Genomic DNA, 27,012 nt, shown 5'->3' on the forward strand with positions numbered 1-27,012 from the left:
AGGTTTAACCAGCTAACTTTCTAATGGGCCTTTTTACTAAGGCTTAACACACGCTAAATACAAAACAGCCCATAGGCATAAAATGGACTTCTAAGCATTTAGGACTATATTCTATAAACAGCACCATAAGTTAGGCAGTGGTAGGCACCCTACCTCTGCCTAACTTAATTGTTTTGTTTGGCTTTAATCAGCATGGTAATTGACCACATTGTTTAGAACCGATTAAAAACTCATTAAAAAAGAAAAGCAGGTTCCAGGAGGTATCTGTAGTGTAGGTGCTGGAATCATGTCTACAGCAGGATGCCTAACAGTGCCTTATGCCTAAGTAGGTCTGGTTAGGGGCAGAGTGAGCCATAGGCACCATTAAGTGCAGTTCTATAAGTCCCTCTTTTACTAAACCACGGTAGAGGTTTCTACCACAACCTGGAACACTAAATGCTCCGACGCTGTTCCGACACTCAGAATTCCTGTGAACTTCGGAGCACTTAGCACCCTGGGCTGTGGTAGAAACCTCTACTGTGGCTTAGTAAAAGAGGGCCTAAAGAACTTAGATGCCTGTAATTTAGACCTGTAAAATGCTGGCCTACATTGCAGGCGTCTAAGTTTTTTCTTAGGTGTCATTAGCCATGATTCTGTTAACGGCGCCAAAGTGTGATTGACTCATGGCCGGCATCCACTTTTGTAGATGCCACCAGTGTAGGCACCGTTTACAGAATTCAGCCCTTAGTGTGTGCTAATTCTGTTAGCATGCACTAAACTTTAGTAAAAGGGCTCCTAAGTTAGTTAAGTAAAGCTGTGACTAAATTTGTCCATCTAAATTCACAGGGTATATAAATTTAGACAGTCAGAAAGGAGACAGCTCTGGAGGCATTCCTGGTTCAGCTTTTCAGTTTAACCCAGTATTTCTCAACTCGGTCTGGAGTATCCCCTTGCCAGTCAGGTTTTCAGGATATCCACTATAAATATGCATAAACTTTATTTGCATACACTGCCCCATTATATACAATTTTTTTTCATGCCCACTCCCTCCCGCCGCCACCCCCAAACACACACACACTGTCTGCGGTAGGAAATTGTCCAATGCCTCCTGCCACAAACTGCAAAATAATCCACTGCAAGACACAGACAACTGAACCCAGCAGAGAAGATTAGAGGGGCACTCTTAGGGGGTGCTGCAGTGATTGTCATATTTAAAAGTCCCAGGTATATGTCACTATAACCCACCTAAAACCTTTTTTAAAAAAAATTCTTTATTCATTTTATAATTCACAACAAGTGTACAGTAAATATCAAACAATTAGAATATAATATCACTTGAAAATCTACCATATCATACAACAAAAAGATATATCCCCCACCCCTTCCCACTTCCATATACAACAAAAAATATACCACATGAATATAATATCTTATCATTCATATATATTATTAATAGAAATCCAACCCCCCCCGATCCACATGTAAGAATTAAAATTGGGAAAAGTGTAAATTATTCATTAGAATAATTTAAAAATGGCCCCCAAACATCCTTAAATTTATTATAGTAACCTTTTTGAACTGCCAACGCTCTTTCCATTTTAAACACATGACATACTGAATTCCACCAGAAACAATAATTCAACCTTGTATAATCTTTCCAGTTATACGTTATTTGTTGAATGGCAACTCCTGTCAATATCATCAAAAGATTATTATTATTAGCAGATATTTGAGGCTTAGCTCTCATCAGCATGCCAAATAAAATTGTGTCGTATGATAATGCTACATCATTTTCCATTAAATGATTTATTTGATCCCAAATAGAGATCCAAAAATTTTTAATAAATGGACAATAAAACAACAAGTGATCTAAAGTTCCAGCATCAAGGTTACAATGCCAACATCTATTAGACCTAGAGCAATCCAATTTTTGTAAACGAACAGGGGTTCAGAGTGCTCTATGCAACAGGAAAACCCATCTCTTAATAACCCACCTAAAACCTACTATACCTAGTAAGATGACACTTGCAGGTATAAGGACTATTATTGTGGTGTACAAATATGTATAGTAAGTTTTGGGTAGGTTTTGGAGGGCTCACCATACAGTATAAGCAGGTTATAGCAACATGTGCACCTAGGACTTTGATATGTGACATTCATTGCAGTACCCCCTAGAGTACCCCTCTGCTATGCTCAGCTCTCTGTGAACAGTTTGCTAAGAATGCTGGCTTCTAGCATGCCCGAAAAACTGGTTTTTGTGCATTTTCATGTGAGTGTCATTAAAACACTTTATTATTATATTTGATAGTTTATAGTTTAGTTTGGAGATCTGAGATAAGTTGTTATAAGATTAATAATTGAATACTCCTACTACATTTCATCAATTGTTTATAAAATTTTCCCATACGTTATAGATTTTGCAAAACTACATGTCTAAAGGGAGCTGATTAAGCTCCAAAACTCAGGCGGGTTAATATTCTGGAATATTTGTCCATGTAGGTGAAGCTCCCATCTGAATACATTCCGCTAATCAGGCCATATCCAAATATTCAATGGCACTTTCCAAAATAGTGCCACTGAATAATAATAATAATAATTTATTTTTTATATACCGCCATATCAATATTCAGACAGACTACTGCAGTACTATCCAGTTAGTGTCAGAGCAGTCCAAACGTTATCCATGCACTAATTATACTCAGTTATCAATTATATTCAGTTATACTCAAGATCCTACATGGCATTCTTCCTTCCCTAATCCCACTATCCTGGAATTCTTCAAGACCTGACACTACCAGTTTCGCACACATGTTTCAAACTATCTTTCCCCTTATTAAAAGGTAAATTAGGGAAATCCCTTTTCTTCAAATTCACTTAACTTTGGAATAACCTCCCTGCCCCGCTGCGGAACCTAGGCTCATTCCAATTATTCCGAAAGCATCTAAAAACCTGGCTTTTCTCCAAAACGTAAAGCATGTCATTCCGTCATTTATTGAATTACCTGTAAACCGTGTCGAGCTCTATCTTTATGGAGATGATGCGGTTTACAAACTTAAGGTTTAGTTTAATTTAACTATATATGGCACCGAATAATGGCCATACCTGTATAACCTATGGATATTGGAAAGAAACAGGATATTCAGTACTTGTCCCTGGATAAAGTCCAGCATTGAATATTCAGGTCTAATTTATCCCATGCCAGGAAGCATTTAAAAGAGATGTGGAAACAAGATAAGAGACATAAGTTCCAAACATAGGTTGGATCATGATAATAAACATTGTAAAGATAGAAAACGGAAAGGCAAAGATTAAAAAAACATCACCCACCTGGGGCTGAATATCAGCCTGAGAGTGTTTTGGTGTTTGAAATGCTTTTGGACACCACAAATGTAAACGCAGAATCACCCCAATCAATCCTCCAAGCCCTAAGAGTAATTAACTGACAGCTGCACCTGCCTAGATGCAGGTGTAAATGCCAGCTGAAAATTTTTGAAAACTATACTTGTATTTCTTATGTAAAATAGGAAATACATTTATTCTTTTAAAGTCCCCCACAAAATATACCCTAAACACACTACCTTCTAAACTGTGCATGCTGTGGTAAGCAGTGGCTTTTCTGAAACTTTCTTCCATGTATGTAGGTTTTGATGCTGTAAATGGCACAAAATGTATATATTAATTATGGTTTATTGAGATTTGACTATTTTTATTAGAATTGTTATTAGAATTATTAGGATGGAGATGTTGATTGCTTAGTATTTAAGAAAAAATAAATTAACTTTTGCTTTTACTCTTTGCTATCCTATTTTTAAATTGAGTTCCTTTCTTGATGAATATGTATTATATATTGTACACCACTTGGATCCTTTTTTAGGCTGTTATGCAGTATAGAAAGTTTTTAATAAACATAAACATAAATTTTGTAAAATTAGTTCCACAGTTTATCAAATTGCCACTTCAGCAGTAGAATGCCAGAAGCATTACAGGAGGGCGACGAAAATGATAGGAGGCTTGCGCCAGAAGACGTATGAGGAGAGACTGGAAGCCCTGAATATGTATACCTTAGAGGAAAGGAGAGACAGGGGAGATATGATTCAGACGTTCAAATACTTAAAGGGTATTAACGTAGAACAAAATCTTTTCCAGAGAAAGGAAAATGGTAAAACCAGAGGACATAATTTGAGGTTGAGGGGTGGTAGATTCAGGGGCAATGTTAGGAAATTCTACTTTACGGAGAGGGTGGTGGATGCCTGGAATGCGCTCCCGAGAGAGGTAGTGGAGAGTAAAACTGTGACTGAGTTCAAAGAAGCGTGGGATGAACACAGATTTAGAATCAGAAAATAATATTAAAGATTGAACTAGGCCAGTTACTGGGCAGACTTGTACGGTCTGTGTCTGTACATGGCCGTTTGGAGGAGGATGGGCAGGGGAGGACTTCAATGGCTAGGAGGGTGTAGATGGGCTGGAGTAAGTAACATAGTAACATAGTAACATAGTAACATAGTAACATAGTAGATGACGGCAGATAAAGACCCGAATGGTCCATCCAGTCTGCCCAACCTGATTCAATTTAAATTTTTTTTTTTTTTTTCTTCTTAGCTATTTCTGGGCGAGAATCCAAAGCTTTACCCGGTACTGTGCTTGAGTTCCAACTGCCAAAATCTCTGTTAAGACTTACTCCAGCCCATCTACACCCTCCCAGCCATTGAAGCCCTCCCCAGCCCATCCTCCACCAAACGGCCATATACAGACACAGACCGTGCAAGTCTGCCCAGTAACTGGCCTAGTTCAATATTTAATATTATTTTCTGATTCTAAATCTTCTGTGTTCATCCCACGCTTCTTTGAACTCAGTCACAGTTTTACTCTCCACCACCTCTCTCGGGAGCGCATTCCAGGCATCCACCACCCTCTCCGTAAAGTAGAATTTCCTAACATTGCCCCTGAATCTACCACCCCTCAACCTCAAATTATGTCCTCTGGTTTTACCATTTTCCTTTCTCTGGAAAAGATTTTGTTCTACGTTAATACCCTTTAAGTATTTGAACGTCTGAATCATATCTCCCCTGTCTCTCCTTTCCTCTAGGGTATACATATTCAGGTCTTCCAGTCTCTCCTCATACGTCTTCTGGCGCAAGCCTCCTATCATTTTCGTCGCCCTCCTCTGGACCGCCTCAAGTCTTCTTATGTCTTTCGCCAGATACGGTCTCCAAAACTGAACACAATACTCCAAGTGGGGCCTCACCAATGACCTGTACAGGGGCATCAACACCTTCTTCCTTCTACTGACTACGCCTCTCTTTATACAGCCCAGAATCCTTCTGGCAGCAGCCACTGCCTTATCACACTGTTTTTTCGCCTTTAGATCTTCGGACACTATCACCCCAAGGTCCCTCTCTCCGTCCGTGCATATCAGCTGCTCTCCTCCCAGCATATACGGTTCCTTCCTATTATTAATCCCCAAATGCATTACTCTGCATTTCTTTGCATTGAATTTTAGTTGCCAGGCATTAGACCATTCCTCTAACTTTTGCAGATCCTTTTTCATATTTTCCACTCCCTCTTCGGTGTCTACTCTGTTACAAATCTTGGTATCATCTGCAAAAAGGCACACTTTTCCTTCTAGCCCTTCAGCAATGTCACTTACATACATATTGAACAGGATTGGCCCCAGCACCGAACCCTGAGGGACTCCACTAGTCACCTTTCCTTCCTTCGAGCGACTTCCATTAACCACCACCCTCTGGCGTCTGTCCGATAGCCAGTTTCTGACCCAGTTCACCACTTTGGGTCCTAACTTCAGCCCTTCAAGTTTGTTCAACAGCCTCCTATGAGGAACTGTATCAAAGGCTTTGCTGAAATCCAAGTAAATTACATCTAGCATATGTCCTTGATCCAGCTCTCTGGTCACCCAATCAAAAAATTCAATCAGGTTCGTTTGGCACGATTTACCTTTTGTAAAGCCATGTTGCCTCGGATCCTGTAACCCATTAGATTCAAGGAAATACACTATCCTTTCTTTCAGCAACACTTCCATTATTTTTCCAACAACTGAAGTGAGGCTCACCGGCCTGTAGTTTCCTGCTTCATCCCTGTGACCACTTTTATGAATAGGGACCACATCCGCTCTCCTCCAATCCCCAGGAATCACTCCCGTCTCCAGAGATTTGTTGAACAAGTCTTTAATAGGACTCGCCAGAACCTCTCTGAGTTCCCTTAGTATCCTGGGATGGATCCCGTCTGGTCCCATCGCTTTGTCCACCTTCAGTTTTTCAAGTTGCTCATAAACACCCTCCTCCGTGAACGGCGCAGAATCTACTCCATTTTCTCGTGTAACTTTGCCGGACAATCTCGGTCCTTCTCCAGGATTTTCTTCTGTGAACACAGAACAGAAGTATTTGTTTAGCACATTTGCTTTCTCCTCATCACTCTCCACATATTTGTTCCCAGCATCTTTTAGCCTAGCAATTCCATTTTTTATATTCCTCCTTTCACTAATATATCTGAAAAAATTTTTATCTCCCTTTTTTACATTTTTAGCCATTTGTTCTTCCGCCTGTGCCTTCGCTAAACGTATCTCTCTCTTGGCTTCTTTCAGTTTCACCCTGTAGTCCTTTCTGCTCTCCTCTTCTTGGGTTTTTTTATATTTCATGAACGCCAACTCTTTCGCCTTTATTTTCTCAGCCACTAGGTTGGAGAACCATATCGGCTTCCTTTTTCTCTTGTTTTTATTGATTTTCTTCACATAAAGGTCCGTAGCCATTTTTATCGCTCCTTTCAGCTTAGACCACTGTCTTTCCACTTCTCTTATGTCCTCCCATCCTAACAGCTCTTTCTTCAGGTACTTTCCCATTGCATTAAAGTCCGTACGTTTGAAATCTAGGACTTTAAGTATCGTGCGGCCGCTCTCCACTTTAGCCGTTATATCAAACCAAACCGTTTGATGATCGCTACTACCCAGGTGAGCACCCACTCGAACATTAGAGATACTCTCTCCATTTGTGAGGACCAGATCCAATATCGCTTTTTCCCTTGTGGGTTCCGTCACCATTTGTCTGAGCAGAGCCTCTTGAAAGGCATCCACAATCTCCCTACTTCTTTCCGATTCCGCAGTCGGAACATTCCAGTCCGCATCCGGCAGGTTGAAATCTCCCAACAGCAGAACCTCCTCTTTCCTTCCAAACTTTTGGATATCCACAATCAGATCCTTATCAATTTGCTGCGATTGAGTCGGAGGTCTGTAGACTACACCCACGTAGATAGAAGTTCCATCTTCTCTTTTCAGAGCAATCCATATCGCTTCTTCCTCTCCCCAGGTCCCTTGCATTTCGGTCGCTTGGATATTGATCTTTACATAGAGAGCTACTCCTCCACCTTTATGACCATCTCTGTCCTTCCTAAAAAGATTATATCCCGGTATGTTTGCATCCCATCCATGTGATTCACTGAACCATGTCTCTGTGATAGCAGCAATATCTAGATCTGCCTCTAATATCAGGGCTTGCAGATCATGAACTTTGTTGCTTAGACTGCGAGCATTTGTGGTCATCGCTTTCCAGCTATTTTTCAGCGATAATCTCCTTTTTCGTATGGATTTTTGTGTCGTTTCACTTTCCGCTGCAATACTAAGAAATGAGTTGCTGATATTGCTTTTGTTGCAGCCTTTACTACTATCACATCTTTTCTTTTGCCGGGGGTGGTCTCTACATACACCACCCCCACCTTCTAGTTTAAATGCCTAGAAAAATATTGTCTAAATTTCTCTGCAAGGTTTCTTTTTCCTGCTGTAGTAATATGTAGCCCATCAGTGCAATATAGCTTCTTGTCCTTCCATGTATTTCCCCATCCTCCTATGTACCTGAAGCCTTCTTGATGACACCAGGCTCTGAGCCATCTATTAAAGTCCTCTGTGTTTTTCATTCTTTGCTCTCCTTTTCCATATGCAGGCAGTATTTCAGAAAAAGCTAAAGTCTTTACAAAAGGTTTCACGCCCTCACCAAGCTCCCGAAAAGCTTTCTGTGCTGCAAGTGTGGAGTTGTTGGCCAGGTCATTTGTTCCCAGATGGATAACAACATCAGTGTTAAAATCCTTAGTTTCTTCCTTAATTATAGTCAGTATTTGCCTGGAACTCCTGGTAGCTGAGGATCCTGGAAGACATTTCACTATTTTGGACTCCTCGCCCTGTGTTCCAAGGTTAATGCCTCTTATGATGGAATCTCCCAACAGTAATAGTTTTCTGTTTTTGGCTTTTTTATTTGTACTTAGGGTGCTCTTGTTCTCTTGAGTTTCTTTCATTGGTTCCAGTCCCACCTCCCTTCTGTTTTCCTGAGTATCGCAGTGCACTAGTGGAGCGAAGGAATTCTGTAGAGGTAATATTAGTGAAGGTGGATGTTTCTGTGTTACATGTCGCAGTCTTCCTGAGCCTACTGTGACCCATCTTAACAGAGATTTCGGCAGTTGGAACCCAAGCACAGTACCGGGTAAAGCTTTGGATTCTCGCCCAGAAATAGCTAAGAAGAAAAAAAAAATAAAATAATAATTTAAATTGAATCAGGTTGGGCAGACTGGATGGACCATTCGGGTCTTTATCTGCCGTCATCTACTATGTTACTATGTTACTATGTTCTAGAAGAGATGACCTTATAATCACAGAAAATAGTTTGGTTTTGATTTATTTGTTTTTCGAAACTCAACACGAGTTACATTTCAGATACTGTAGATGATTCCCTTTGTAAAGTACCTGAAGCAATAGAAGATGATGTGGCTTGTTCAGGGTCACTTGGGACATCACTGGGACAAGGAGATTTAAGCCCTGGCTTCTCTGAGTCTCAACCACTAGGCTACTTTTCACACAGTCTGCCAAAACATATCTTTCCTTTGTGTAAACTTTTAGACAGATTAAGGGAGGCATTTCCAGGCAAATATTTAGGGCAGAGTTGGAAACAAATACGTAGATTAGATTTTAAAATCTACACAAATTGTTTTCTAGCAAAATTTCTGTCCATAGTAAAAGTTGATGCAAAGTCTACGTCCTATATAGCCATGGGCAATTTTAAAAGGGTAACTACAAGTAAGCTTATAGTTTCCCTTTCAAAATTAGGGACCATATTTTTGTGTACAGTCTTTGCACCTAGCAATGATGTTTGAAAATTGACACCAAAAATAATATGTTACATAAAACTATGGGGCTCATAATCGAAAGAGAAAAACGTCCAAAAACTGACCTAAGTCAGCACTTGGACGATCATCAGTCAAAAACGTCCAAGTGCCGATAATCAAATTGGGTTTTGGACATATTTATAAATGACCTAGGCCTTCATAGTGCCACTGAATGACCAGAGTTAAACGGAGCGTGTCAGGAGGAGTGTCGAGGGTGGGATTTAGGCGGGACGTGGGCAGGCTTAGACTTAGTCGTACTGCATGTATAACCGAAAGTTATACAGCACAGGATCGACATAACTTGGACGTTGTAACTTAGACCATTTAAAACATAGTCTAAGTCACAAAAACCCACCTAAAGTGACCAGATAAGCACTGCAAACACATAATACAGACCCCCACACACTACCCCAGTGATCACCGACCCCCCACAATAAAAATATTAATCACAACTTGAAAATTGTGCCTCCAGAACATCATCAACTGGCAGCCTGGCATAGGAAAGCCTAGTCATGCTGCACAGAGGCGTCTTAAACCGTCTTGAGGTGGGTTAGGGACCCATAGAGAGGTGGACCCATGCCCATAAGCCCCTGTAATCACTGCATTGATATTGAAACATGTGCACTCCTCTATACACCCCCAAAACCCTTTTCTACTAGCATATAAGTGGCTTCTGCAGCCATAAGGGCTATTGGGGTGGTACATAAGTGAATCTAGGGTATTCTGGAGGTGATTTGGGGGGCTCACCATGACCTATAAGGGAGCTGTAGTGAGATGAAGACATGGTACCCTTTTTGTGAGGTTCACAGCAGTGCCCTGTAAGGTACCCCACTATTTAGGTGCCATGTCTGGGTGTTCAGTCGATCACTTTACAGACCCTTCCCACATCCAACAGGGCTTGTTCTAGGCGTTTTTGACATAGACAAAAAGTTGGATGAAAATGTGGTATAAAGATGGATGATTTAGCAACTTAGACGATCAGATTGGCAGAATGTATACTTAGACGATTTTTGAAACAAAAAAAATTTGGACGTATTTTTCGAAAATGTGTCCTAAGCTTTTTTTTACTTTGAACGACTTGTGACTTAGACGAAAACAGGCTTAGACGTTCCTCTCGATTATGCCCCTCCACGTCAGTTATTATTTTATTTAAACAAATTTTTATACCGTTTAAACCTAAACCGTTTACATAGTGTTACATACATAATTCAGTAAAACAAATAAAATCAAACAAACATTAACATACCCAACTCTTCATCGCCATGACCCTTCCACCTCGCCCCCTAATTCCAAGGCCCGAAACTAATTATACTTTCCACCTTGAATCTCATGTATTGACAAAACATATCTTTATTGTAACCCATGTACTGACTAAATGTATCTTTATGGTAACCCACCTGTACACTGACAAAATGCACCTTGATAGTAAACCACTTGTATTGTAACCCACTTGCATCCCATGTACTGACAAAATATATCTTTACTGTAACCCACTTGTATCCCATGTACTGACTAAATGTATCTTTATTGTAAACCGTTTCTATCCCATGTACTGTCAAATGTATCTTTATTGTAAACCGCTTTGAACTTCAAAGTATAGCGGTATATAAGAAATAAATTATTATTATTATTAATGAATTTTTTTTTTCTGGTTCTCACAGGCTGGTGCAGATGGTTCCATGAAGTTAAGCGGTTCAGCCCTTAACAATGAGTTCTTTACCTCAGCAGCCCAGGGCTGGAAGGAGAGGCTGTCAGAGGGTAAGTAGAATCTCCTCTTCATACTTGTAATAGAAATTCATCCTCCATATCTCTGCCTATTGCACAGAGGTTACCCACCAATTTCTTTAAAACTGGATGCATAAAATTACGTTTAGCATACAAATCAGCACCTTATAAAATAAGGTCAGATCCATGTGTAAATAATGAGGAACTAATTGGTGTTAATGAGCAATAATTGCTGTTACAGAAACTGTTAAGCACAAATTCTATCGAGGTGCCTAACTTTAAGTGCCTTTCTTGAATTTACCCCTATAACATATAAATCACTAATGTAATGTAACATAATATAACATAGCCATCTTGTATTTTACATTTACCTTGCAGTTTTATGCAGATAACAGTGAAATTACAATAAAACGCATATCTAAACTAAAACAAAATATCATCCTAGATTTCTCTTATTAGAAACTTCCCAAAAATATATGTTTTAATCCGGCTTTGAAATTCTTTATAGCTATGAGTTGTCAATAGTATATTAGAAATATCACTGCCCAGCTTAGTGATCTGGAAAGAAAAAAGATTATCTAGTTATTTAGTTGTTTTCTTACTCCTTAGGGAAAGAAAAGCAAACAGCTTCCTGTTTCTAGTAGAGCTGATAGGTGCAGCAAAAATAAAATTTCTGTCAGATAGGAGGATGCTAAACTATAGGTAGGGAGAACGAGAAGGCACTCTCTAAAGTTGAAAGGGGATAGATTCCGTACAAACATAAGGAAATTCTTCTTCACCCAGAGAGTGGTGGAAAACTGGAACGCTCTTCCGGAATCTGTTATAGGGGAAAACACACTTCAGGTTTTCAAAACAAAGTTGGACAAGTTCCTGCTAAACTGGAACGTACGCAGATGAGGCTGGACTCATTTAGAGCACTGGTCTTTGACCTGAGGGCCACTGCGTGAGCGGACTAATGGGCAGGATGGACCAGCAGCGGCAATTCTTATGTTCTTATGTTAGTACCTTAAATAGCAAATAAATAAATATAAATAAAATTCTTGCTGCAATAGAAAGCCAGTTTGGGGGGGGGGTGTTGTAAAAAGATGATATACTGTTGAATTTTCCTAGAGAAAAAGATGAGACACAAAGCAGTATTTTGAATTAAGAACGTAAGAATAGCCTTACTGGGTCAGACCAGTGGTCCATGTAGCCCAGTATTCCGTCTCCATAGAGGCCAATCCAAATCACAAGTAAAAAACCCCAAATAGTAGCATCATTCCATGCCACTGATCCAGGGCAAGCAATGGCTTCCCACTTGTCTGTCTCAACAGCAAACTATGGACTCTTCCTCTAGGAACGTGTCCAAATCTTTTTTTAAACCAGCTACATTAACTGCTCTTGCCATATTGTCTGGCAGTGCGTTCCAGAGCTTAACTATTCTCTGAGTGAAAAAATATTTCCTCCTATTGGTTTTAAAGGTATTACTCTGTAACTTCAACCAGTGTCCCCTAATCTTTGTAAATCTTAATGCAGTAAAAACACTGCACAACAATTTTTTGGTTAAGTCTTGATTCCTGAAAAGTTTTTGGTGATTATGACAGGTACCAACTTGGTATGCTCAAATATGGTTTTGGTTTTACTGCATCACGTAAGAACTATGAGAAATAGACATTTTTATGTTTACTGACAATAAAATATATAGTCAAGTTTACGTTTCGCACAAGCGACTAAATGAAACAGAATTAAAAGTGTTTTGCTCCCGAGTTTCTTTTATATTCAGTGTCTGGTGCATCACGTTGTAGCATCCAACAATAGTCGGCAAGCATTGACGGATTCCAATTGCCCTGGTATCGTTTCTCCATCGTAGCTATGTCTTGATGAAACCTTTCACCGTGCTCGTCACTCACAGCACCGAGATTTGCGGGGAAGAAGTCCAAGTGTGAATGGAGGAAATGAATCTTGAGTGACATATTGCACTTCATTCTCTTGTATGCTTTGAGAAGTTTGTCTACCAGCTGAATGTAGTTTGGGGCTCTGTAATTGCCCAGAAAATTGTCAACAACGTCTTTCAAGGCTTTCCAGCCAATTTTTTCCGGCCCAACTAACAGATCTTCAAATCGCTTGTCACTCATAACATGTCTGATCTGGGGGCCAACAAAAATACCCTCTTTGATCTTGGCATCAGTTATTCTTGGGAACATCTGTCTTAAATAACGAAAACCTTCCCCTTCCTTGTTCATTGCTTTCACAAAATTCTTCATGAGTCCCAGTTTAATGTGAAGAGGAGGCAAAAATATCTTTGTCGGGTCAACAAGCGATTCATGTGCTACATTTTTCTGTCCTGGAACTAACTTTTTACGGAGTGGCCAGTTCTTTCTAGAATAGTGCGACTCTCTGTCTCGGCTGTCCCATTCGCAGATGAAACAGCAGTACTTTGTATAGCCAAGCTGCAGTCCTAGTAACAGAGCAACGACTTTGAGGTCTCCACAGATATTCCAGTTATACCTGGTATACTGGACATACTTTAGTAACATTTCCATATTCTCATATGTTTCTTTCATATGTGCTGCATAGCCAACAGGTACTGAAGGATAAACGTTGCCATTGTGCAACAGAACAGCTTTCAGGCTTAACATTGACGAATCAATGAAAAGACGCCACTCTTCCGGGTTGTGATCACAACCAAAGACCGAGAACAATCCTTCAATGTCACAACAGAAACAGAGAGTGTCGACTTGTGCAAAAAATTTGGTTATATCATGATGCCGGTCTCGAAACACAGAAATTTTCGTACCTGGTGATAGCAAACACCATTCCTGCAGTCTCGAACCTAGCAGCTCAGCTTTTGCTTTTGACAGACCCAAATCTCTGACCAAATCGTTCAATTCGGACTGTGTTATCAGATGTGGATCGCCTGATGAGGATGGTTCAAAATCCGGGTCAATGTCACTGTTAGAACCCTGCACTGCAGTTTCTTCATCTGGTTCGTCTAAGGTCCAATCCTCTGGTGGTTTCGGAACTGGAAGACTGTCATCATGTGGCATGGGTCTCATTGCTGAAGGCAGATTAGGATATTCAATTGACTTCTTGTTTTTGGCAGAGAAACCAGACACATTAGTCAAACAGAAATAACAGTCCGTCACATGGTCTTTCTGTTCTCGCCATATCATCGGAACAGCAAATGGCATCGTCTTTCGAGTACCTCTGAGCCAGGCTCTCAGACTAACAGCACATGTCGCACAGCAAATGTGAGGCGCCCATTGCTTGTCTTGATCACCTATTTTGCAGCCAAAATACAGATGATAGGCTTTCTTTACAAGGGCAGTCATCGAATGTCTCTGAGGCGTAAGTGTATATTCCCCACAGATATAGCAGAATGTGTCGCGGCTGTTACGACACCGACGAGACATATTGCCCGACACCAAAACGTCTATAGCATCAAGCTTACTTACTGTTATATTGCTACAGCTACTATACTACTATACTTTACTATACTGATACTATATACACACACGGACTATCTATATTAACCAAATGAGCAGGATCGGTGTATGGAAGCCACCATTATAGCATGGTGAGACAGCGCAAGCTCGTTCAGACCTGCCCAGACATGCCCAGGATGTCATCTTCCATAAAACAGCTTCCAACCTGGCTAGATTTTATGCATGGACATACCCAGGCGGCACAAACCGTTGTTGATAAGACACTTATGGGAGAAAAAATTGTTTGCATCCAAATATAAGAAAAAATCACGACAAAATTGAAGATTTCTCTGAAATGGTACGTGATGGGTAATTTTTGATGTAATATTCATGATCAGCACCCAAAATTCTATAAGAAACACCCAGCAGTGTTCAGGAAGCAAAAACTTTGTTGTGCAGTGAAATCAATCCACTTATACCTGTTCTACTCCACTCAGGATTTTGTAGACTTCAATCATATCTCTCCTCAGCCGCCTCTTTTCCAAGCTGAAGAACCCTAACCTTTTTAGTCTTTCCTCATACGAGAGGAGTTCTATTCCCTTTATCATCTTGGTTGCTCTTCTTTGAACCTTTTCTAGTGCCGCTATATCTTTTTTGAGATAAGGAGACCAGAACTGAACGCAGTACTCAAGGTGAGGTCGTACCATTGAGCGATACAGAGGCATTATAACATTCTTAATCTTGTTTACCATCCCGTTTTAAATTACTTTGCATTTGTCCACATTAAATTTCATCTGCCATGTGGATCCCCAGTCTTCCAATTTCATAAGATCTTCCTGCAAATTTTCAGTCCGCATGCATTTTAACAACTTTGAACAGTTTAGTGTCATCTGTAAATTTAATCACATCACTCATAGTTCCAATTTCCAGATCATTTATAAATAAGTTGAATAGCACAGGTCCCAGTACAGATCCCTGAGGCACACCACTATTTACCCTCCTCCATTGAGAAAAATGGCCATTTAACCCTACCCTCTGTTTTCTGTCCGATAACTAGTTATTAATCCACAACATGACTTTAATTTTCTCAGGAGCCCCTCATGAGGAACTTTGTTAAAAGCCTTCTGAAAATCTAGATACACTACGTCAAGCGGCTCGCCTTTATCCACATGTTTATTCACACCCTCAAAGAAGTCAAGCAAATTGGTGAGGCAAGATCTCCCTTGGCTGAACCCATGCTGACTGTCTCATGAAATCATGTTTGTCTACATGTTCCACAATTTTATCCTATATAATAAAACCCTAAGCGCGCATGCGCATTTAGGGTTTCGTGTTCCCTGCCGCCGTGGTGTGTGATCCGTGGCCGTGTTCCAACCCAGCGGCAGGGAACATTCTTGCCACTCCCCTCCTCCCGCCCTCACTCACCATGGAAGCCAGGCAAGCTCTCTCCCTGCCCGCATCCTCGGCAGGGATCACACCTCCCGCCTTTACTCGCCGCTGCCGCTGATGCTGATCCTCCTCTAAAGAGCAGCCTGCGATGGTAGCCGGCTTTAGAGAACCTCGCAGGCCGCTCTTCAACCTTGGTAGCACGTTCCCTCTGACGCACGGGATCGCGTCAGAGGGAACGTGCTACCGAGTTGGAGAGTGGCCTGTGAGGTTCGCTAAAGCCGGCCACCACGATCGCAGGCTGCTTTGAAGAGGAGCAGGCCAGAAGACGCCAGGATGGAGGGAAAGTAAGAAGAGGAGGGGAAGGGAAAGGGGGCTGCTTTGGGGGGAGGGTTGTGCTGGGGGGAGACAGAAGGGGCCATGGAGAGATAGGGAGAGGGAAAGGGGGCTACTTTGGTGGGGAGGTGTGCTCGGGACAGACAGTTTTGCTCGGGGGGGAAGACAGAAGGGGCCATGGAGAGATAAGGATAGGGAAAGGGGGCTGCTTTGGGGGGGAGGTGTGCTGGGGACAGACAGCTTTGCTCAGGGGGGGAGAAGACAGAAGGGGCCATGGAGAAACAGGGAGAGGGAAAGGGGGCTGCTTTGGGGGGAGGGGTGTGCTTGGGGCAAACAGCTTTGCTCTGGCGGGGAAGACAGAAGGGGCCATGGAGAGATAGGGAGAGGGATAGGGGGCTGCTTTGGGGGGATGTGAGCTGGGGACAGACAACTTTGCTCTGGGGGAAGGCAGAAGAGGGCCATTGAGAGACAGTTAGGGTGAGGGAAAGGGGGCTGCTTGGGGGGGAAGTGTGTGCTGGGGGCAGACAGCTTTGCTCGGGGGGGGGGGGAATAGACAGAAGGACACAGACAGTGGCCAAGGAGAGAGAGATAAAGAAACACAGACAGACACATCTATTCTAGCACCCGTTAATGTAACAGGCTTAAAGACTAGTTTTTTTATAATTGTTTTCACTATTTTGCCCAAGGTCAGACTTACTGGTTTGTAATTTCCCCAGATCTCCCCTGGAAAACCTTTTAAAAATCGGAGTAACATTGGCCACCTTCCTATCTTCAGGTACTACAGACGATTGTCTGTAACACTTTAATCAATCGAGTAAAACAGCTCAGATGACATAACAATAGTCTAGTTCAGTGTTTCTCAACTTGGTCTTGGAGTATCTCCTTGCCAGTCATGTTTCAGGATATCCACAATGAATATGCATAAACTTGATTTGCATACACTGCCTCCATTATATGCAAATTTCTTTCATGCATATTCATTGTGGTTATCCTGAAAACCTGACTAAGAAAGGGGTACTCCAGGACCAAGTTGAGAAACACTAGTCTAGCTGACTTAGCAGTAATGCCAGAAACTACGAAAAGGCAGAATAGTCAACAGGTTCAAGAAAGGGGGTGCTCAGAGGCAATACTGTACACCAATACTGTACAGTATTGCCTCTGAGCGCCCCCTTTCTTGAACCTGTTGACTATTCTGCCTTTTCGTAGTATCTAGTTTAGGTTGTGGCAGTTTTTTCGGAGTGTATTTTGTGTTAGCAGTAATGCCTGCACCAATAACTGAAATTGCTTAAAATCAAAATATTTTCAGATGCAACAAAGCTTTTACATAAGAACAAATGTTTTCTGGGTCAGAAAGTTTACTTGTGGAAATAAAGGGAAATTGGCATACAAGCAGACCCCCAAAATTTTTACAGAGGAGAACAATGAGCAACTATTTTATTTACTGTAATATTCATAATTTTGGTATCAGAAGAATTATCAATAAACAAGAATTTTGTCTTCTCCATGTTCAATTTTAATTTGTGTATGAACATCTAGTCTTCAATAATTTTAATAACTTTCTGAATTCTAGCCCATACTCCTCCCCTATGAATTTCAAATTTCAAGTTTATTTAAATTCTTTGATTTACTCGCATATTCCAAATTCAATGCGATTTACATAAGTTAAGAGTTAGGTTAAAATAAAAAACAAACAAACATAACAATTAATACTAATTACAGTAATACATTTAGGGAAATAGGGGCCGACAACAATTGACTTAAATACAATTCTAAAAAAAAAATAATAAACAAAAAAGGAAGGTCTGAATGAGAAACTTTCAAAAATAGCTAGACGGTTACATGACAACAAGCTGTCGCTCAATACAGCTAAAACAGAAATTATGCTTTTTCCATGTAGGAAGGGGCAGAAATTAGGAACCAACATAATTATGAACACAACTAACCTTAAAACAGTCACTAAGGTGAAGATTCTTGGGGTCATATAAGACCAAAAGCTTAGTAACCATGAGCAAATCAGTTCACTTGTAAGAACCTGCTTCTATAGGTTAAGACTGATCAGATCATTATCTGCTTTCCTTAATGAATAATCATTAAATATATTAATACACTCATTAGTCATATCAAAAATTGATTATTGCAGTGCCCTGTACAAAGGGTTCACCTTAAAAGAAATACGCAGAATACAAATTCTGCAAAATACCGCAATAAAAATAATTATGAAAAAGAAAAAATTTGATCATGTAACACCATTTCTAAAGGAAAAACATTGGTTACCGGTAAACTACAGATTCACTTACAAAATAGCATTACTTACACATAAAATACTTATAAACAAAGCCCCTAAATTCTCAGAAAGATATCTAATACCATACGCCCCCATAAAATCTTTAAGATCTGAAGATAAATCTTTACTAGTAGTTCCTTCATTAAAAATTATATATTCTAGGAGAGATATGATCTTTTCTGTTAAAGCCCCTCAAATTTGGAACTCACTTCCACTTAATATAAGAGAAGAAAAATTACTGAGCAAGTTTAAAAGTCTCCTAAAGAGTTGGCTATTTAAGGATGCTTTCTAATGGATTCATTCTAAGTTACAATAGACTAGAAAGACGATCTAGTTAAAACCAAGCAGGTATTTGTTCCCCAACCTTTTGTGTCATTATTTCTGTGATTTCTACATCTGAACTACTATCTATAGGATACAAAAGCTGTACGTCATCTGCATAAGCAAAGGGTATGAATCCAATTGACTGACTAAGAGTTAATAGTGGTGCCAGAAATACATTAAACAGTAGTGGAGATAAAATTGATCCCTGCGGAATCCCAAAATTTGTCGAATTTATACTTGCCAAGGAGTCATTAAATATTACTTTAGATGATCTTTCGTTGAAGTATGATTGAAACCACTGGAGAACAACATCTGAGATTCCTAAGGATTCTAATCTGCTCAGGAGCAGATGGTGATCGATAGTGTCGAAAGCTGATGATAAATCTAAAGATTTGAGGAGGACAGAGCACCTCCCTTGCATTTACACACTAAGAGCATTGCATGTGTCATGTTTAGAATATAGTAACATAGTAAAGAGTGATAGATAAAAACCTGTATGATCCAACCAGCTGCCCAATAAGTTGACCAGAGTTTTTATTTAGCACTCTGTGCAGATTACATTACATTGCATTTCTAGACTGCAAAACCTCACAGATCGATGCGGTTTACAAGAAATAGAAAACTGGTCAATCCCAGCAATCTACAAAACAATCATTAACCCTTTTAGTTCTCTAAAAGTCTTACAAATAGAGTCTATTTTAAAAACTGGCATCATAAACAGGGCAGTCAGCAACTTGCTATGCCAATCTCAGGACAGTCATATGATACAATCTTTGAAAATAATACCACAATACTGTTGCTTTCAACCCTGAGAATATGTTCCCTTTCCCCACCATTAACTAGCATCATTAATTTCCTAATAGTTAGATAATTACCCCTCCCCCTCCTTTTTACAAAGCCACCCTGCGGTAACTGTCCTGAAACCCATAGGGTTTTTAGGGGATTTAGAGCAGCTTCATTAAAAAGGGTAAATTTGCTGACAACGCAAAGTTGTTCAAAGTTGTTAAATCGCAAGAGGATTGTGAAAAATTGCAAGAGGAACTTGGGAGACTGGGCATCAAAATGGTAGATGATATTTAATGTGAGCAAGTACAAAGTGATGCTTGTGGGAAAGAGGAGCCCGAACTATAAGTTTGTGATGCAGTTTCCATGTTAGAAGTCACCACCCAGGAAACGTTCTAGGTGTAATCAGTGAAGATACATTGAAACCCTTAGTTAAGTGTGCTGCAGCAGCAGCAGCAGCTAAGAAAACAAATAGAATGTTAGGAATTATTAGGAAAGGAATGGAAAACAAAGACGAAAATGTTATAATGCCCTTGTATCGCTCCATGGTGCATCAGCACCTCAAATATTGTGTGCAATTCTGGTTGCCTCATCTCAAAAAGGATATTGCGGAATTAGAAAAAGTACAGTAAAAAATGATAAAAGGGATAGGACGATTTCCCTATGAGGAAAGGCTAAAGTGGCTAGGGCTCTTTAGCCTGGAGAAGAGATGACTCAGGTGAGATATGATAGAGGTCTATAAAATGCTGAGTAGAGTGGAACAAGTAGATGTGAATTGCGTGTTTACGCTTTCCAAAAATACTAGGACTAAGGGGTATGCAATGAAACTGCTGAATAGTAGATTTAAAACAAACTGGAGAAAATATTTCTTCACTCAGTATGTAATTAAGTTCTGGAATTCATTGCCAGAGAATGTGGTGAAGGCAGTTAGCTTAACAGGGTTTAAAAAAAGGTTTGAATAATTTCCTAAAACAAGACCATAAGCCATTATTAAGATGGACTTGGGGAAATCCATTACTTATTCCTAGGATAAGCAGGATAAAATGTGTTTTACTTCTGACCTGGATTGGCCACTGCTGGGCTTGATGGACCTTTGGTCTGTCTCAGTATAGCAACTCTTATGTATCCTTCCTTCCCATAGAGATATGCAGCATCTGCAATCATAGTATATGCTTTAAATGTGATGTAATATACAGTACACATATAGTACTTAATCTCTATCTCTCCCTGCCAATTTTGAGGCACAGACTGTAGAAGTCTGCCCAGCATGGACCCTTCTTCTCAAGTACTGGAATTGCTACCAGAGCTCACTCCGTCTATGAGGTCATTTAATTTTGCTTTATTTGATTGCATCCTTTTTTGAGATAGGGATCTTCTGTGTTTATCCCACACATTCTTGAATTCTGTCACCATTTTTGTCTTCACCCTTTCTGTGAAAAAGTATTCCCTGAAGTTGCTCCTAAGTCTACCATTCTGCAATCTCAACTCATGGCCTCTATTCTACCACTTCCCTGTCTCTGAAAAAGATTAGTTTTCATATGAATACTTTCTAATTATTTAAATGTCTGCATCATATCCCCCTGCTGTGGTGTCAAACTCATGGCCCGGGGTCCATATGCAGCACACCAGGTACTATTTTGAGGCCCTTGGTATGTTTATCATAATCACAAAAGTAAAATAAAACAGTTTCTTGATATGTCTCTTTAGCTATAAATTACAATATTATTATTAAGACTTTGCCAAAAGGAAAGATTTATAAACTATAAAAGAGTTTTACCTCATGCAAAATTGTCATTTCTTTAATAAAACATTAACTATTTTTTCTGAGGCCCTCCAAGTACCTACAAATCCAAAATGTGGCCCTACAAAGGGTTTGAGACCACTGCTCTAGGGTATGAATATCCATGTCTTGAAGTCTCTTCTCATATGCTTTTGATACAACCTCATATCATTTTTGTCATTTTCCTCTGAACCACTTCAAGTCTATTGATGTCCTTAGAAATATGGCCTCCAAAACTAAACATAGTACTCCAAATGGAACCTCACCTATTACAAATCTTTGTGTCATCTGTAAAGAGGCAAACTTTTTCTTTTAACCTTTTGACCTGTGTAAAGCCTTGATTGCATATATAGATTTGCAAAATGGATTCTTTATGTATATATACACGCACAATCCTGCACATCCTTAGATTTATTTTGTAAAAGGCTATATGCTAGTCAGAGCCTTTTATAAATTTTGTGGAAATGTGACCATCTTGACCTGGACATCTCATTTCCTCATATAGAACCCCTAAGAGCCATCAATGGAGTTTCTTGGGCTTTACTGTTTTTCCAGAGGCATAGTGTGGGAGTGAAGATGTGGTAAATGAAGTTCATGGTGTTTTCTAGAGATCTAAGTTGTTCAGGTCTCTGAATGGCAGACAGACTTTATCCTTAGTTTTTGTATTGTTATAGCTTAATTTCCCTTTCCTTTTGCTTCTTTCACTGTGGCCTTTGCAGGTGAATTCACACCAGAAATGCAACTGAGAATACGTCAGGAAACTGAGAAGGAGAAAAAGGTGGATCCATGGAAGGAGCAGTTTTATGAGAGTTATTATGGGCAAAAGTAAGTAGTTTCCAGATATGAAAACATTCATATTAATTGGCAGAGTTGCTTTTAACATAGTAACATAGTAAAAGACGGCAAATAAAGACCTGAACAGTCCATACAGTCTGCCCATTAGTTATTCTCATGGACGATGTGTCTCTGATATTTTTGGAAATTTAGATGTAAAGTACCCCTCTTATTTAATTATTAAAGAAAAAGGCAATATTATATCATGAACGCCAGAGTATAAGGGGTTGTAATCCTTATAAATAAGCCTAATTCATGAAAAAATTCTAAAGACATACGATCCTCAGCGAGGCCACCTCCCCAATCAAATTGTATTCATAGTAGGCGGCTTTACACCTCCACTCGTCATTGGATCCTTATATTTTAATTGTTTTTGTATTCTTTTATGCTCTTATATTCTTTTTATACAGCCTTTTATTCTTTTTTACTTAGATAATTTATAAATATCAGTTAAAATAGGTTTACTTAGCTATAATCAGCATAAGAGCATGGCTGTGAGATGGATGGGGTGATTTTAAATGCCCTTCTCTGCGTCCTGTATATCTATATTTGCAAATAGCAACTTTTTGAAAGTACCATTTACATATATAGCTAATCTACATGTGTAAATGTTATTTCCATGTGTAGATGTTTCTAAAATGATGACCTTAGTCTGCAGTTATATTGTACTTTAGTCAACACACTAAACTAAAATTCAGGTATATTTTCTGCATTATACAATATGATTGATGAAGGAAAGACAATTAATAAACATAAAAATCTAGTGTAGGCAATTGTAAATAATTATAAAATTAATCGAGTGGGACAATCCAGCAAATAGAGAACTCTTTTTTACTTCCCTGTAGTATATAGATACATAGCATAAGTACCACATGTGATTATATAATAGAGAAATACATAATTTCCATATGATATACCATATTTTTCACTCCATAAGATGTACTTTTTTCCCCCAAAAAAGTGGGTGGAAATGTAGGTGTGTTTTATGGAGCGAATATAACAATATTTTTAAACGCACACCCCCCGGTACCTTTTTTAAATTCTGGTGGTCCAGCGCTGTATCGGAAGGAGCTTTCCACGCTTCTGCCCATCCCTCATCTTTTGCAGCAGTGCGGCGCATAAGGCAGGCACGAGCTTTTCACACTCCTGCCTGGTCCCACGCTGCTCCCTGAATGGCTACCGTCAGTTCTCGTGGGACTCACAAGAACTGATGGCAGCCATTCAGGGAGTGGCGCAGGACCAAGCAGGAGCGTGAAAGGCTCGTGCCTGCCTTGTGCGCCATTCTGCCACAAGAGATGAAGAGGCAGCCATCTAGTGAGGGAGGGGCAGGAGTGCAGAAAGCTCCTGCCGATACAGCGCTGGACCACCAGAATTTTAACAAGATACCGGTGGGGGGGGGCTGCCTACCACTAGACCACCAGAGATGGGATAGAGTACAGGGAAGGGCAGTGGGATAGGGTACACCATTTGATTAAGAATTTTTTTTTCTTGGTTTTTCCTCCTCTACACGTAGGTACGTCTGATGGTTAGGTGTGTCTTATAGAGCAAAAAATACTGTACTTAATCTCTGAAAGATGTGAATTTTGAAACATGTAACATTTTATTTCCTGTTCTTTTCTCAGTTCTGAATTGAGTCTTGAGGAGTCGGCCAAATTGACTGCAGAGACCACTAGCTGTCTACCACTAGACACAGAAATCCAGAGGACCCTAGCTGAACAACTGGCATCCATACCAAAACCAAAAGTATTTCTCTTCAGAGAAGAGACAAAACCTTCAGAAAAAATAAAGGAAAATAAGGAGCAAGCAGCAGTGAAGAAAGTAAAACAGACAGAAAACAAAGATGTAAAAACAGAAGTATCAGATTCTAATAGCTCCCTAAAGCCCTTTGAGACGGACACACTGGAGCTCTCTGACTCACCAAAGGACATCAAGAAATCCATTCAAGAGAAAAATGAGGATTCATCTTACCAAAAAGAAGAAGAAGGGAAACCTAGCAGTACACCCCAGGAGTATGAGAGGATGGAGCAGAAGAATGACCTTGCTCTAGCCACATGCAAACCAAAGAGCCCAGAAATTGTTAAAACAGCCTCTGTGACCAGCAGTCAAAAGGGCAACCAAGAGAATGATGAAAAGGAGGCCAGTGCATCTAACTTCAGTTCTAAGGAACTCAAAAGAAAATCGGAAGACCAAGATGGGACTTCTTCTAGTCCAGAGAAAAAGCTACGTGTCACCAATCAGCAGATATTTCGGAGCTTACCAAAGTCCTTTCATGAAGCAACAGAACAAGAATCAGACTACAAGGTTAAGGTAAAGAAGAAAATTGGGCTGTGTATCAGTACCAAGTGTACCAGTAGTTAATTTTAAAGTGTTAATTTCTCTTTAAATTTAGCAACCACAAAGAATATGTGCCAACTAAGCCTCATAGTTTTTCAGATCACATTTTTTTTTAATTGAGTATTTATTGTACAATATATAAAATTACAGAATTTAAGCATTTCAACCAGAGGACAGACCTTGAGAACACAAAGACTGTTAGGTAAGCTCTTTTGGATTTTTCAGCTGTCATCATCTTATATTTATGTAAAATTAAATATGTTCACTAGAGTCTTGGTATGCACCAGCCATTTTGAGGGTAAATATCAAGGGAAAAGATTTCAAACACCGGAGACAAACACCCTTTTTAAAAAATCAAACAAACATTTATTAAACTTGGCAGAATAGTACAGGTAATAGCAGTCAAGAAAAGTCAGAAAATTGCCATAAACAAAGCAAACCAAATCAGGTGAACAATACATTTTTCATGTTTTCCCCCCTCCCACCCCCCTCCCACCCATAAGCAGCAGTTTTCTAAAGATAAAACAGACAGTGACACAACAAATTTAACAATCTGCTTCGAGCTACAGGAGTCAAAGAATTCCAAAAGGGCTCCCATGTGGCCTGCAGTCACCTTCCTTTAGGAGAATCAATATCTAGAACCCCCAGATGTTCCAACTGCAAGTAATGGATGAGTAACGCTCTCCATTGGGTGACAGAAGGAGCCATTGGGGCTAACCAACAAAGCAAAATAGATGTGACACCCAAAAAGAGAGCAAACTTGAGAAAATCTCGCATACCCCATGGCACTGGCACAACCATGGGGCAATGAGAAAACAACTCCATTGGTATCAGGGACCACCTCGCCTTCCATAAAACATGGATATGATGCAAAATCTTCCTCCAAAAACCTTGGATAAAAGCATATGTGGCCAAGAGTAGAAGTTGGATGCTGACACTTAGGGCAAACAGAATCAGATCGAATGGTCATACAATGAACTCAAGACGGTGCAATGTATAGGCACATGGCCACCTTTTTAAAAGAAGATTTTTTTAAACATTTTCTCACACGTTGTCACAGCTAGGTACACAGAGCTTATTGTATCCCATAGCAGACTTTTACAAAAAGGTTGAAGAGCAGCACATTTTTTTATGGCTTGGTGCTTTGGCCCTTTATGTATATGAGCAAAAAATTCTCTCAGGCTATTAAAATGCTCTCTTATTTATGGTCTGTGTATTATCATAAGTGTTAAATATGGTTGGCTGTCAGTCCAGTGAGGATTCCACCACAATTCAGGTTTGGCTATTAATGTATCATTTATCTTTTTTAAAACTCCTAATTTTTCTGTACTATTTATTATTTCTATTAAATATATTTAAATTATTTACATTTTATCGAGGTAGCCAAATTATAATAAATTAGCACATATGAAGCTCTGTTTTGCATGGAGCTGTATGTGAGAAATAGGGTGTCTAGGACTGGGCATTTACAATTCTTCCAGTTTATGGACATGCAGGAGAGCATGAGTATGCATCCATTTTATAAATTTACATAGGCAGAAAAAGCACAATATCACTCAGGACTTTGCTGGCCTCTACATATGTAAGCATTTGCTTCATAATTATATATATATTATATATATATATATATATATATATATATATATATATATATATATATATATATATATATATGCCACATTTTAAAAAGCCATAGCTAGAGCAGGAGTCAGTTAAGAAGAAAAGCTAAATTAATTCTTTGTTCTGAATTTTTGAGGTACTAGTAGACATTACAAAGGTTAGCTCCATGAGTCACTGTTGAAGACTCCAGAACAATCAGGTGTGCCTTGGAGCAGCTGAAAAACCCAGAATTGAAATTTATAAAGTATGTTTATGTTTATTTAAGATTTGATATACCGCTCCTGCATTTTACTGACCTAAGAGGTTTACAAAGTATCAACCTAAAATGAAATTAGGTACTTGAAAAAAAATACCCTATCTGTCCCGAAGGCTCACAATCTAGCTAAAGTACCTGATAAACTAAAAATATTTAATAACAACATACAATACATTTCCAAGATCAAAAATCAAAGAAATAGAAAGAATGAAAGAAGATGAAAAATTAAAAAAAAAAAAAAAAAAAAAAATTTAAGAGATAGAAAAGTCTCTGAAGCGGCCTGATAGCGGTCATATTTTAGTGCACGTCTTAATACAACTCCCGGCACAGCACACTTAACAAATCTGTCACTGGCAGAGCTTGAGAGCATCAAAGAAATTAACATATCCACTAAAACTGTTATATGAAATAAATAAATCCAAATCAACACGAATCAGTACAAATTGATATAAATTAAAGCAGATTGTGGTCCCCATTCCATTATTCAATTTGGGAGACCATTTGAAAATAAATGTGCTTTTAGATGTCTCTTAAAATTTTGAAATGATTCTTCCTTCCTTAACTCTACTGGTAAATTGTTCCACAATTTTGGAACCAAGTAGAAAAATGCACCATTTCTGGTTGAGGCAAGGTGAGCCTTTGAAGTATGGGGAACAGCTACTCTATTGTCATTTAAAGATCTCAACAAGCGACTAGGTTTGTAAAATAACACTAGATTAGAGAGATATAATAGTTGTAACTCAAATAATGCCCTATGTTCCAGCATCAGGATTTTAAACCATGCCCAAACCAAGCCATCTTGAAATCT

General features: G+C 39.4%; 1 protein-coding gene across 9 annotated transcripts in view; it reads left to right on the forward strand.

Moving 5' to 3' along the window:
- The window catches only part of ASXL2 (ASXL transcriptional regulator 2), a 212,289-nt gene that overhangs the window by 179,708 nt on the left and 5,569 nt on the right, over positions 1-27,012 (forward strand). For all 9 annotated transcript variants that reach the window (XM_033936461.1, XM_033936463.1, XM_033936465.1 and 6 more), the window contains 3 exons: positions 10,800-10,896; positions 21,880-21,985; positions 23,617-24,301. In XM_033936461.1, coding sequence (XP_033792352.1) covers positions 10,800-10,896; positions 21,880-21,985; positions 23,617-24,301 — 888 coding nt within the window. The remainder of the gene's footprint in view (positions 1-10,799; positions 10,897-21,879; positions 21,986-23,616; positions 24,302-27,012) is intronic.

The sequence above is a fragment of the Geotrypetes seraphini genome, chromosome 3 (assembly GCF_902459505.1).
Source record: "Geotrypetes seraphini chromosome 3, aGeoSer1.1, whole genome shotgun sequence".
Taxonomy (NCBI): Eukaryota; Metazoa; Chordata; class Amphibia; order Gymnophiona; family Dermophiidae; genus Geotrypetes; species Geotrypetes seraphini.